The following is a 13,956-nucleotide window of genomic DNA, read 5'->3' on the forward strand; positions in this document are numbered from 1 at the left end:
CAAACGTATAGGATATCGCCGTGCTTGAACAAGTACCTCGATTCCTCCGCTGTTTTAATAAAGCGACCGATCATTAACTATTACTATTATTATCATTATTATTATTATAATCATCATCATCATCATTATTATTATTATTATTATCATAATTGTTATTGATGTTGTTATTGTTGTTTAAGCTTTGTTTTAAAAAATGTTTCTAGAATTATACAAGAAACAGATATATAAACATTGGCATTAAAAATGAAATCGCAAGATGGAATCTAGCAATATCAAATTCAGCTGGGTAATAATATTTGCAATAAATATAACATAACTTATTCTTCACGCTTAATTATATATATATATAATGTATATGTATGTCCGTATACGTATATATATATATATATATGTATGTATTTATGTATCAATATATCATTACAACAGACTGTCTATGAAGATATATACATATGTACATATATATATATTATACACATACATGCATATATATATACTTGTGTGTGTGTGTGTGTGTGCGTGGATTAATGTATACATGTACATATGTATGTATGTATGTATTTGAAGAATATCTATTGAATTGTCTAAATGTCTATTATTGAAACTCGTATGCGGTGTTCCTGTGGGTTGTTTTTTTTTTTATTTATTTATATATTGTAATTATTTAGAAGAGGTTACAATTTGGTTTTTCTTCAGCTGACGCAGTTTAATGTTTCGAGACGTGAGCTACGTGAAAAGACTGGAAGTAGCAAAGGAAAAGAGTCACAACATGTATGTATTGTATTGCTAAGCAAATGAGAGAGAGAGAGATTGTGAGATTAGGTATACAATAAAGAAATATATACAGGGTTATATAGTCAATACAGAGTATTTCCTACAAGCTTAGCGTTTATTCTTTTTCGCAACCTTGTATTTTATTTAGTGACTATATATATACATCCACACATACATACATACTTACATACATACATACACACACACATACATACATACATACATACACTCATACATACATACATACATACATACACTCATACATACATACATACATACATACACACACACATACATACATACATACATACATACATACATACATACATACATACATACACACGCGCAACAGAAACATCCTATTATATACAATTATGAAGCAATTGTTGGATGTCACATATATAATTACAAATATCTTGAACAGGAGAGCAACTGTTGCAAAGAAATGATGGTCAACACGAAGCTATGAAATAACAAAAATTCTGGGAGGGGTGGGGGTGAGTCCAACAAAAATAAATGTGTGTGTGTATGGATATTTATTTTACATGTGTTTGTGTAAATAATAATCTTTTACTATAAATATACAGTCAATATACATGTTTATATTTTTTAACGCGAAAAAAAAAAGTACTATATATATGGTGTACAGTTTTATAATGAATGGAAAATATTTGGTGATTCACTCCATTATTGCTCGGAGTTTCGCATACGGAAACGGAGTTTCGCATATATCAATGTATGAGATCGGTCTGTGAAGATGTAGTCTGCCCAAAATATTGTTTCACCGATCACATTTATATTCATATATGTATAAATATACATATATATATATATACATCTATATAATTTACGTGTACGAAACTCCGAGTAACAATAGAGTGAATCACCAGGTGTTTCCCTATAAAGAAATAAAAAAAAAATATTTGCTTGGATGAAGTGATAACAGTTCGGTTTGGAGTGGTGGCATGGATAACGGAGGTGGTGGTGGGGGCGAAAGCGCGCTACAGGGAGGCCCAAAAGCACCCAGGGTATTCACTGTTAGCATCAATGCTGCTCTGTACTGTTGGAGCATGAGAGAGAGAGAGACAGACAGACAGACAAACAGACAGACAGAGAGAGAGGGAGAGAGAGAGAGAGAGAGAGCTGTATGCTATTCGAAAGGTGGTAAAAATCATTGCATCGTTGTAATTTCTAGTCGACAGCTGATAAAGGGAGTGTCCCGCAGTGCACTACATATCTGCATACATACATACATACATATATATACGTATATATATATATATATATATATATATATATATGTGTGTGTGTGTGTGTGTGTGTGTGTGTGTGTGTGAGGTGAAAGGTAGAATGATGACAGTAAATGTGACAGAATTAATGATTGAAAGTACAATAAAATTATTAATGATGAGAAAGCATAACCAATAAATACAATAAAAATGGTAACATTAACCGAATTTAGAACTACAGATAACGAACACGACAGGACGATGGCTAGTTATGATCGGAGTTTTTTTTATATACCCTCCACCATATAAATATATACACACACGATATTTATATATATATTCTTTTTACTCTTTTACATATATATATATATATATATATTATATACACGATACGTTCGCACTGCTGTGAATTGAATGAAGCGAAATAGCTATATGTAATACGTATGTATGCATGTATATATATATATATATATGAATATATATGTGTGTGCATGCATCATGTATGTATGTACTTATGTATGTGTATTATATGATGACACAGGGAGGTCAGCTTGCCGTTGCCTAGACGAATAAGTTGACCAATCGACTGGCTTGTTGCTGTCTTCGTGACAAGCTCTGCTAGCCAATCAAATCCGACGATAAAATAGCGAGCAGGAACTCCATGCACGGAAGAAACCCAGTTGGTAAACATGGCTGTGAACAACAGCTGCGGCCGTGCGCCGTGCTGCCGCCGTTGTTGTTGCTGCTGCCACCTTCATCACCATCAACAGCAGCAGCAAGGTTTCCATTATCGCTACAACTGCTACAACAACTGCTTCTTCTGCCGAGGCCGCTGAAAACAAGCTTTGTCAAGTGCGGTGGGGGACAAGGCGTTAAGCAGAGCAAGTCCATGATGACATGACTCCCGTAAGGGCCAAGTGGAAGCTACAACCGAAGAAAAAGAAGAAAAAGAAATACTACTACTACTACTACCACCCTTACAACAACTACTACCACCACTACTATTATTGCCACTTTCTCTCTTTACAAAGACGACCTTGCTCGTCGTGAAAAAAAATCAACAAAAGGACTATATATTACATATAAAATATATAATAATACATCGTCTACTACATTTTAAAGATTCTTGAGATATATATATATACATATATACACATATATATACATATATATTTCTATAACAAACAGTTCCTTCTCCGTTTGTCTGTGTGAGTGTTTGGCTCCAGCTCCCACCGTTGTTTATTATAATTACTTTATTACTATTATTATTATTATTATTATTATTATTATTATTACTATTTTTCATTGTGATAAAGGGAGGAAGAATCTATTTTTCTTGATTTTTTTTTAAACACTTCGCTGCTTCTTTATACTGGAAGCGAGGATCCACATTTTCTTTCAATAATCTCATCCGTGTGACTGCACACACACACACACACACACACACGTTGAAACACGAACACATAATAAATGTTACAGCTTAATAAATATACACGTATATTCTCACGAGTGTATAAATATAAACATATATATATATATCCCACGACAACATAAGAACTCTACAAACACAGACACAACACTCAAATTTCACAAATTATCTATTCTTCATAACATAGTTATATGTCTACATAGACAGTTATAGCTGTACGTATATATATATATATATATTTTATATTAAATATATACACTCTCGCATTCTATATATATATATATAACAACTATGTATATCTCCAGATCTGAATGTCGATCTGGAGAAAGTATGACCTAGCTCATATGTGTTTACAAATAACCGTTAAGTTTCTGTTTCTCTTCGAGTCCAGCCGTTGTTGGTGCCATCAAAAGAAACAGTGATAAAGACTAATAATATATATACATACATTATATATATATATATTTATATATATATATGTGTGTGTATATACATATATACACCTAATAGACTGTCACGCAAGCTTATAGTAATTATATATAAACATCAATAATAAAACGTAATGTTAAAAGATTGATAACAAAAGAAATACATACAAACACACAAAAAGAACAAAACTAAACAGTCTCAACTTTTTTTGCTTCAAAGAAAGAAAAAAAAAACATTTTTGACACCCCCCCCCATCCTCCTTTACACTTCTTTCGTAATAATTAATCACAAACAGTTCTTAATATTTTAAGTGATATTTTTCAAAATTTCTTAACGGTAATTTTCTGTGTCAGATGTTCAGGATGAAGAAAAGACATATTGAAAGAGATAGGAAGAGACTGATGGCATTGGGCAATTATTTTCCACCCGGAAACTGATGCCATGATGTGTCTACCAACCTACCTCTTTTAATTTTGTTCATATTAAGCGATCGTTTTTGATTTCTTGTTTTTCTGTGAGTGTCTGTGCGCGTGAGTGTATATAAATCTATATATCTATATCTATATATATATATATTATTTTTATTTGATTATTTTATTTTATTTATTTTCCCTCCATTTCACCCCCTCCCAGTAAGAATAACCGGTGTGCTTGTGTGTCTCTACATTACATATATATATATCTATATCTATATCTACATATATATATATATTATTTTCTTCGCTTTCTCCACCCTGTCCCTTCTCCTTCTTCTCGTCTCCAGTTCTTCAAATGATTCGTGTTGTTTTTTTCTTTCTTTTCAAAAACATTCGCACTTAATAATAGACACTGCGATTTATCTTGGTGGGGCTCGGAAGAGAGGGGATAAAAAAAGAAGAAAAAGAAAAAAAAAAACTGAAACCCCCAACAATTACGATGTACTCTCTTCTTCACCATCATCGTCTTCATCTTCTTATTCCAACTCGCACGAACCTACCAACCGAACAATGTAACCGTACAAATTGCTACTTGCTCATATTCTTATTATTACGTCTCATGGATTCTTCTTATATCAGACTACAAACGTGCACGGACAGAAGAACAACGCCACCAATCCAATTTAACAACATCCCCAAATAATTTCTTTGTGGGGGGGACAACAACAACAAAAACTGCTTTTGTCTATTTATTTTTTTTCCGTTGTTGTTACAGATAATTAACGCCAACCACTATAATACTAAATTTAATTGGGGTGGTGAGTGCGTGTGTGTGTGTGTTTATATATAATTTCTTCCCTCTCTCTCTCTCTCCTCTTCATCCTTTTATATTTACCTCTTTCTCTCTCCTTCTTATCTAATGGCTAAAGTGTAATATACATACATACATACATACACACATACATCATATATATATATATATATATAATATATATATCTGTATTACATTTATATATATATAAATTTTGATATCGTTAAGATATAAAAGAGTTTAATGAATTGACCGCATTTACGAATAATTCTATATACATATATAAATATATATATTTTTTTCTTTTTTCATGTTTAAGTTTCTTTATTTCTCATTATTTCCTTTTATCATCCTATTTTGCTTTCCTAATTTCTCTTGTTAAAAGCCTACCCGCCTGCAGAATAGATTTTGATATCGAATATGATATAATCTACGCATGATAAATAGCAGGAGAGATCGTTACAGGAGGGAGGCATAGAGAAGAAATCTCTTCCATATTTTCAGGCTGATAGTTTTTCAGTGGGGGAGGTTTTTGTTTCCTATTCGGATAGATAATAATAATAATGATAGTAATAATGAAAATAATACCGTACACGAGAAGAGACAGTCACATCTGTATGCTTTAATCAAGACCTAGTTTCTCCATGCTATACTTCTCTGATGCGAATGTGTATGGATGGATGTTTTTCTCTTTCACATTTTCTCTCTCCTATAGTTAGCTTGTTTGGATTTAAGAAAAAGCAAGAACGACTGAGTGCTTGTATGTCTGTCTCTGTGTGTGTGTGAATGCAAGTATGTAGATTATATGTATATACGTAGATGTATGTATGTATATATATTGTATACTTGTATGTATGTGTGTATGTACGTATATATGAATAAAGACAGTTGTATAGGTGAAAAAAGGGGGGAAATTTTGGTGACAGTTCTAGGGAATGAGGTCGTTTTTTTATTTGGTCAACAACAATTTTTTTTCTTTCTGAAAACGTCGCTCTGAGAGGAAATATTTCACCATCCTTATTCCGATTAATATCGAATTAGAGGCGGAAAAATCAATTGCTATTCCATTACAAATATCAGAGTTCATCTATCTTCTCTCCCTCTCTCCTCTCACTGTGTTTTTCCTTCTTTTGAAAATAGTGTGTAGGATCGTATTTTCCTGGAAATCTACCACCAATACTTTTCAATTACAGCCTTCAGTACCCCTCTCCCCCTCCACAATTCAATCTATATACCTATATATTTTATATATAAATATATACGCACACATACACACATCCAATGATATATTTACCAATCAGTAAATGCATCAATGAAAAGAACATGGTTTTTTTTATTCGCGTATCTAATTTACTTCTTGTGTTGGATTCTTTAAAAATGGTGAATTTCTGGATATAATTCATCGGATTCTTTATTCAAATTCTACATGTCTGATGTATGACAGATTATTGAGGAGTTTTTTTATTTCGCCTATCGGTGCTAATGTGACTTGGTTGTATTTCGCTGCTGCCAAGCTTCTTTGTGTGTGAGTGTAAAAAGCCTACCAACCAACATGGGCCAGCAGTCGTCATCACCATCTCATAGCGCCAACGACTCTCAGAAATTTGAAAGGTCTTCCAGTTACCGGAAGAAGAAAGACAGTTGTGATATCGGAATTGTGAATGCCGCTGCTGCCTCGCCATTATCGGCTCCGAGTTTGTCGCAGAGTACCGGCTTCAAATCAAGTAAACCCCCCGACCTACCTTCCACACATCGGCAGCTGCTTCATCACACCGAACACGACCAACAACAGACTGAACAACCTCCACTGCCTCCAACACCAGTAGCCAAACCGACCACGGATAGTACCCTTACTGGCATGGTTACTGCTGTTAGTCCGCCCCAGCCGCCGCCTCCCGTGGGGCCGTCGGCACCCCCGATGGAGAGAAGGTCCTCCTCTCCAGCCCATCACAATCACACTTCGTTAGCGGGTGCCCGGGCTGGAACCGCTGGACCTAGCGGTGCCACTAACGTCAACACGGCCGCTACTGCCAATATGTGTCAGGTGAGAGACCTAGATTATTATTATCATTGTTTTTATTATTGCCATTGTTAATGTCATTTTATCATTACCTATTTATTGATACCAATAAACCTCTAGCTTGCGATTTGATGTGTCCAAGGATACGTTGCATATTTTATAGTCATAATTTCGTCACATCTCGCTACCTGTGCATTAAATGTATACATACACATATACACACAGTATATATCCATCAATTTATATTATACACAACGCAAATCCTAACAACCGTTCATCCACACATATGTTTACCATTTTATGGAATTTTCAGGATTTATCTTTCAGTTCTGCAGCTATTGGAGCAGGGTCAGTTACCTTGACCATGTGGCTTCAACAACATACCACCCTATATTTAGATTGTATTGATTACGTTAGCAAATAAAGGGCAGCATTCAGATCCCCACGACCAAGTCCTTCCAGCTGACGATTGGTATTCATTAAGCAGTTGTATTAGATTATCAAGAAGGTTACTTAATCAAAAAGACAACATCGACAAATTCGAATAAAATATTTTAGAACATTTAATAAACCTCTATTGATAATGTTGACATTTGTCTTTCGTTGACAGGAACTGTTTGCTTCATCTGTTACACGATGGTATATACTCTTTGTGTATGCATGAATGCCTTTTTATACTGTTATTCATTCACCTACTAAAAATTAGTCACATGTCAAGATGTAGACGGTAGGAAACCGTTGGTATCGAATTGATATTTTAGTTTCCTATATACGAACCAGACATGTCATGGTAATCTTCATTCAGTTATATCTCTCACCTGCGTTATAAGAGTTGATGGCTCTAACGACTGTCACATCATATTCAATTATCATGATAAAGGGTCTTTTACCTACGTGACTAAATGTATGCAGCTGTTCACCCTTAATAACCACCTAATTATTTGTCTAAGTCTTCCCCCACATACACACACATCTAAGAACCAATATAGATGTTCTGGTTGTTAGACATATTGGTGGAAATTTGTTCACAATTTTCAGAGTCAGGTGTTCGTTGTTAGGTAAGCTTTTGGTTGCATTCCTTCTTGTCTGATGTATTCTAGGAATGACATCAAGGAGTAAGAGGTTTTCATACCATACACAAGTATTGTTATAGCAAACGTTACATACACTCAATTAAATTAGTTGCCATAATGTCTTCAAGTTCTAATACCAATAAATGGCTGGAACCCTAACAATAAGGTTATCAACGCGAAAGAACTTGAGTAATCTCGAGAATTTGTTGTAGAACTATTAAACAATACGCAGGGCAACTAGTTTTGTTGACACATGTACTATAATAGTACGTCAAAGTACCTTTATCGGAAGTTTTGGTATAATTTGGTCTTAGAATTTTGTCTTATGGTTCTCCAATGTATGAATGAATGAATGGTGTTAGCAGTAAATCTATATAATAATGATCAGTTTTTCTTCAAATTTGTACCTCACTCATAATTACTCATCAATCAGCTACATATCTTAACATGTTGATAAAGATACATAAAACTGTTTGATCCTTTAACGTGATCCTAACTTTGTGCTTGAGTCATTTTTCACAACAAAGGTGGAAAACTAATTATTCTGTTCTAGCTAACTGGCAAGAACATAAAATATAACATATTCTTGCAAGCGAGTGTATTATATATTTTATATATCAAATTTTGAAGGTTCTCATATCCAATTGGTTAGGCAGTTGATTAACCAAAGTTTTTTTCAGTTTAACATCAGAGATACTCTTCTGTGATCGAAGTCTCTTACCTGAGGACTCTTGAAGCATTTATACATAATAGGCGAATAGATACGCGCCATTTGCTATTGTTGTTTTTGTCCCATGTCAACCTGATCGTACAGGCTTAATATTAAAAGCATTTCAGCTGTGACAGTATCTTATTGTTAGGTTAAGACTACTTAACGTCGTGTCAAACATGTCTTTCATTTTTTAAAGACGTTAGGGTATGATTTGAGAGAGTTTTGATTGCTGTTTCTTACAAGAAGAAGGACTACTTAAATATTTCGTCTTATAGCTCGTGTATATATATTCCTATATTTTAACTGTAAAATTGATTCCTTGATCCATTGCTGAGACTTCTTTTGATCTGTGCTTTGTTTATTGGCAAGGTTATTTTACTCCACAGAACATCTTCACATGTTCGTCCTTCATAAAGTCAGCTGGCCATCGTACACAATATATCAATATTCAGTCTAAATCACTAACAATATTGTTCTGCCTCTGCTCGATACATTCAAGTTTCTGGATTGTTATTAAATTATTCATTGGTTTGTAACAGTTAAGATTAAATTAAACTCAACAATCAACATATTCTCTTTTCTCTTGATACAAAATACTTGGATTTTACAAAACTAAGGCTTCATCTTATTGTTGTTTAGCCCGAATCAGTTCTGATCAAACGTTCCTGCTTTGACTATCATACCATGTTATTACCAGACTGTATCCTTGACTACATTATCCAATATGTCGTTACTAAGGAGTGTTTTGTAGAGGATGTTGGCGATTATTTCTTATCTTACAAAATCCTCCATTTCACTCAGTTATCGGATACAAAAGTTATTGTCTTCCATGCTGACCTTCCCTAGTCAAGAAGTTTTGGCTTCACTCCCCCTCTTTACCCACTCTCGATGCTTCTTCTTGCTACCAACAATACCAGTGTGGATGGGTGGTTGGTACCTTGTCACCACCTCCAAAAAGATGTCTGCGGTCGAATTTGATCACTAAACTATATAGCATCTCCTGTAACATTTCGCATGAGGGACCAACAAAGAATATGGAAACGAAATCGCCCTCAAATTATATCCCCCCAACTTAAAAAAATCACGGACACATTGGATAGATAACATTGTCTTGGTTATACTGTCTAAAAAACTGGATGGTCACGACTGGAATGCTTTCGATCAGAGATCTCTTCTCTATGGATTGATCTGGAGCTAAACAAAAACGATAGTTGTCAAATGTCGTTGTTTTTAATACTGTTGTGACATTCTTCTTCTTCTTCTTCTTATTATTATTATTATTTCCTTTTCACGTTGTACAGATTAATTTGTGAAGTCTCCTAAAGTTAACAATGATGGATACAATTGCCATTGATTGTGAGATAATATGCTGGATTACAGAGCCAGCATATAAAGAGCATCGTTTCGTATTATATGAAAAAAACCCGTTCTTGTTGTTTAATCCCACATGAGATCTGAGTGGGGGAGACATTATCAAAGATACTCGAACTGTAACCATTCCGTCTTTATTTCTGGCTGTATATCTAGAAATATGTTATCCAACGCGTCCTTCCATTTTTTCATAAGACAGTAGGGTATGATTTAAATGTCTTTTGTTTTGGCTGTTATTTCTAGCAGGTCGAACGAACATGTCGAAGCTCATATGAAAATGTGTTAAAACACTGGTCACTTCCAGTGTCAACGCCCACCACCTAACAAAGCATGTGTTTTTGTGCTTTAACCCCAAGTGAGTACTGATCCAGTTGACCTATGGGCAAAGGTGTGCCAGTTATGACCATCTCGTCCTTTATTCAGACACGTGTATCTAGAACAACTACATTATCTTATCCTTGGTCTCCTTCCTATTTTGTTTTAGACAGTGAGATATCATAAGAGGTCGATGTTGCTGCTATTTTAAGCAGAAAAACGACTGCTTTGAGACACCTTTCCTCAGTAACTCCAGAATGTGCTGTTGTGAAAGTTACTGTTATCATTTAATTATGGATATTACAACAAGAAAAACAAAGGCTATTTGTTTTGATCCATAAACATTAGTTTATTGGTGTTTTTTTTTAATTAGTGTAAAGGACTAGAATAATTGTTTGTTTTCTAAACAGCCCCTACTTTGGTTATTCTGTGTATCCCTGTCAGATAAAGAAAAGTATTTTCTTTCTAGCCTTGGCTCTCTTGCTTCTAGTTCAACAGCAGACCTACAAATCGAGAACATTCCAGTCATGACTTCCTCTGTTTAGAACTATATCAATATATATCCTCTTCCCTTGTTAAAATAGTAGGGTGTAATTTGGGAGAGATTTCGTCACAGGGTAAATGACTGTGCAAAGGTTACCCTTGTTGGGCCATCTCTTGCACTCTTCGTTCCATTGGTGGATCTGTTACTTTTGATCCAGTTACATTTGAGAATAGTTTGGCTCTTGAAGACAATCTGTTACATTTTATTGTCTTTAGTACCCAAAATGTTCTGAATCCTTTCAAATGTGTGTGTGATCCTTCAGCAGTAATTGTTCTCACCCTACCTTTTTTCCTGCTTCACAAGATAAAATAAAGTTGTCATATATTTACTAAAGTATCACCAATACAGTATGGTCTATGAATAAGTATACAGAAGTCATATTTATTTAGAATAGTTGATTCTACCATGATGCCTTGTTTCACACCTTAACTAAATACATATGAACACAACATATATATATATCATCATCATCATCGTTTAGCGTCCGTTCTCCATGCTAGCATGGGTTGGACGGTTCGACCGGGGATCTGGGAAGCCAGAAGGCTGCACCAGGCTCCAGTCTTATCTGGCAATGTTTCTACGGCTGGATGCCCTTCCTAACGCCAACCACTCCGTGAGTGTAGCGGGTGCTTTTTACGTGCCACCTGCACAGGTGCCAGGCGAGGCTGGCAACGGCCACGGTCGGATTGGTGTATATATATATATATATATATATCATCATCATCATCGTTTAGCGTCGGCTTTCCATGCTAGCATGGGTTGGACGGTTCAACTGGGGTCTGGGAAGCCAGAAGGTTGCACCAGGCCCACATATATATATATATATATATATATATACATAGTAGTGATGTGTGGCTTAGTGGTTAGAGTGTTTGACTCATGATCATAAGATTATGGTTTCAATTCCTGGGCTGGGCGGTGCATTGTGTTCTTGAGCAAAACACTTCATTTCATGTTGCTCCAGTCCACTCAGCTGGTAAAAATGAGTAATCCTGCAACAGACCAGTGTCCCATCTAGGTAGGGAATATTTACACCATGAAACCAACCCTTATGAGTCAGTATGACTCAAGAAAGTAACTTTACCTCACTATATATATACACACACACACTATATATATATATATATATATACATGCACACATCATAACAATTGGACATGTGTGTTTCTATTTCTCCATTTGTTTCTCTACTTGTCTATCCTTTCTTTTAGAAGTGTGAATAGTCAAAATGTAAAAGACATTTCCTTCTTTTCTTTTCCTATTTGGTGAGCACCAACCTAATACACTTGTGTTTGATTTTTTTTATTTCGTCTTTGTGTATTTTTTGCACCTTATACACACACACACACATGTGTGCATATATATATGTATGTATACATGTATATATTCCCTAGTGGTCCTTGGATCAAGGAATTATTGTTTTTTTGTCTGTCCTGGTAGCTCTTGGATCTAAGAATCATTCCGGGTAATTAGATTTCTTTGAAAACCTCTGCCATCAATATAGTAGTTGTTCCCCAGGTTGACCCTGTCTCAGCTACGTTTATGCTCCAGTTCAGTTGTGTGACTATTTTTTGTTTTTCCATATATCTATGATTTTCCAATGTTGTGTGATTTGAGAGAGATTTTGGCAGCAGTTTTTAGTAGGTTAAATAACAACATTAGCTTATCTACCACTGTTTTCTCTCCAGATGAGAGAGAGTATTTTCCACTTTTGATTTCCTTAATCTTTGGTGCAGCTGTCTTTCTCTGTCTTACCTCATTAGCTGCAAATTTTTTGAGCCAAAATTGCTGTTAAATGCTTTCAGTAACAGTGACAACACCAGCAGTACACATAGAGTTGATCTGTGAATAATCTTAGTACCGGTAGTCATATTTAGAGCAGTGAAATATTTTCAAAATATCTTTAATGTCCATCAACCCCATTCCTTAAACAAAGGACTCCCTCCATGGTTGCTCAACTTGTAGAGATAGTGCCTAAATGTCTTACAAATCACTCACTTCTTAAGTTGAAAAAGATAGTTTGGTTACATATGGAGTGATTTTGAACCATAAAATTATTTGTTGCTGCTGTTCTTTCACCCTGGATCAATTCTGATCCAGCAGACTTGGGATCAGAGACATTTCAGCCATGTACATCCCATGATTTGAGGAAGATCTGATTGCTATTTCTAGCAGGCCACTATTTTTTACTCTTTCTTCTTTTATCACTTAATCAGAGGAGGATTAGAGCAAGTTATCCTCTGACTGGTGTCCTGTCTAAAAGGCTTCCAACAAAGTGGAATCCACTAAAGACACTGAAAGCCTTGTACTGGTATTTAATTGAGCGACAGATTAACCCTGTAACATTTAAACTGGCCATGTCTGGCCCAGATGTTCCACCTGTTTAATGTTCAAACTGGCTAGATCCAGCCTGTCATTCCTACCCAGCAATGTCATACTGAAAATAAGCAATCACATCATAAAAATCTTGAAACTACAAGATAATACACACACACACACACACACACATATTCAAAACAATGTGAATAAATAAGTTTTACATTTGACAGAGTTATCTGAATACTAAAAAGTTAATGCTGCCATCCCAAAATATAGACAGTCCATCCAACAGATTTTCTCACATTTTACATCTACCAAATACCACTGATAAGAATTTGGCTGGCATGATGCTATATAACAGTATGCACTTGCCCAAGGTACCACACAGTGGGATTGATCTCAATGCAAATTTTTTCACTCTATATATCTATGCTGTGCATTTAATTTGATTGCTTCAAAATCAAAATCGATCAACATCAATAGCTGTGATACCAGTGCCACTGGTACTTAAGAGAAC

At 35.0% G+C, this 13,956-nt stretch overlaps 1 protein-coding gene across 3 annotated transcripts in view; it reads left to right on the plus strand.

Annotated features, from left to right (window-relative positions):
* The first annotated feature begins 241 nt into the window (after positions 1–241).
* Positions 242–13,956, plus strand: part of LOC115220392 (SH2 domain-containing adapter protein F) — a 232,883-nt gene continuing 219,168 nt past the window's right edge. The window contains exon 1 of one of the 3 annotated variants that reach the window (XM_036509833.1): positions 242–286. In XM_036509833.1, coding sequence (XP_036365726.1) covers positions 257–286 — 30 coding nt within the window. In that variant the 5' untranslated portion in view covers positions 242–256. Of the gene's footprint in view, positions 287–5,290; positions 7,130–13,956 lie in introns of those variants that run through there. The other 2 variants (XM_029790512.2, XM_029790513.2) reach the window with 2 other exon arrangements.

This window comes from Octopus sinensis, linkage group LG16, assembly GCF_006345805.1.
Source record: "Octopus sinensis linkage group LG16, ASM634580v1, whole genome shotgun sequence".
Taxonomy (NCBI): Eukaryota; Metazoa; Mollusca; class Cephalopoda; order Octopoda; family Octopodidae; genus Octopus; species Octopus sinensis.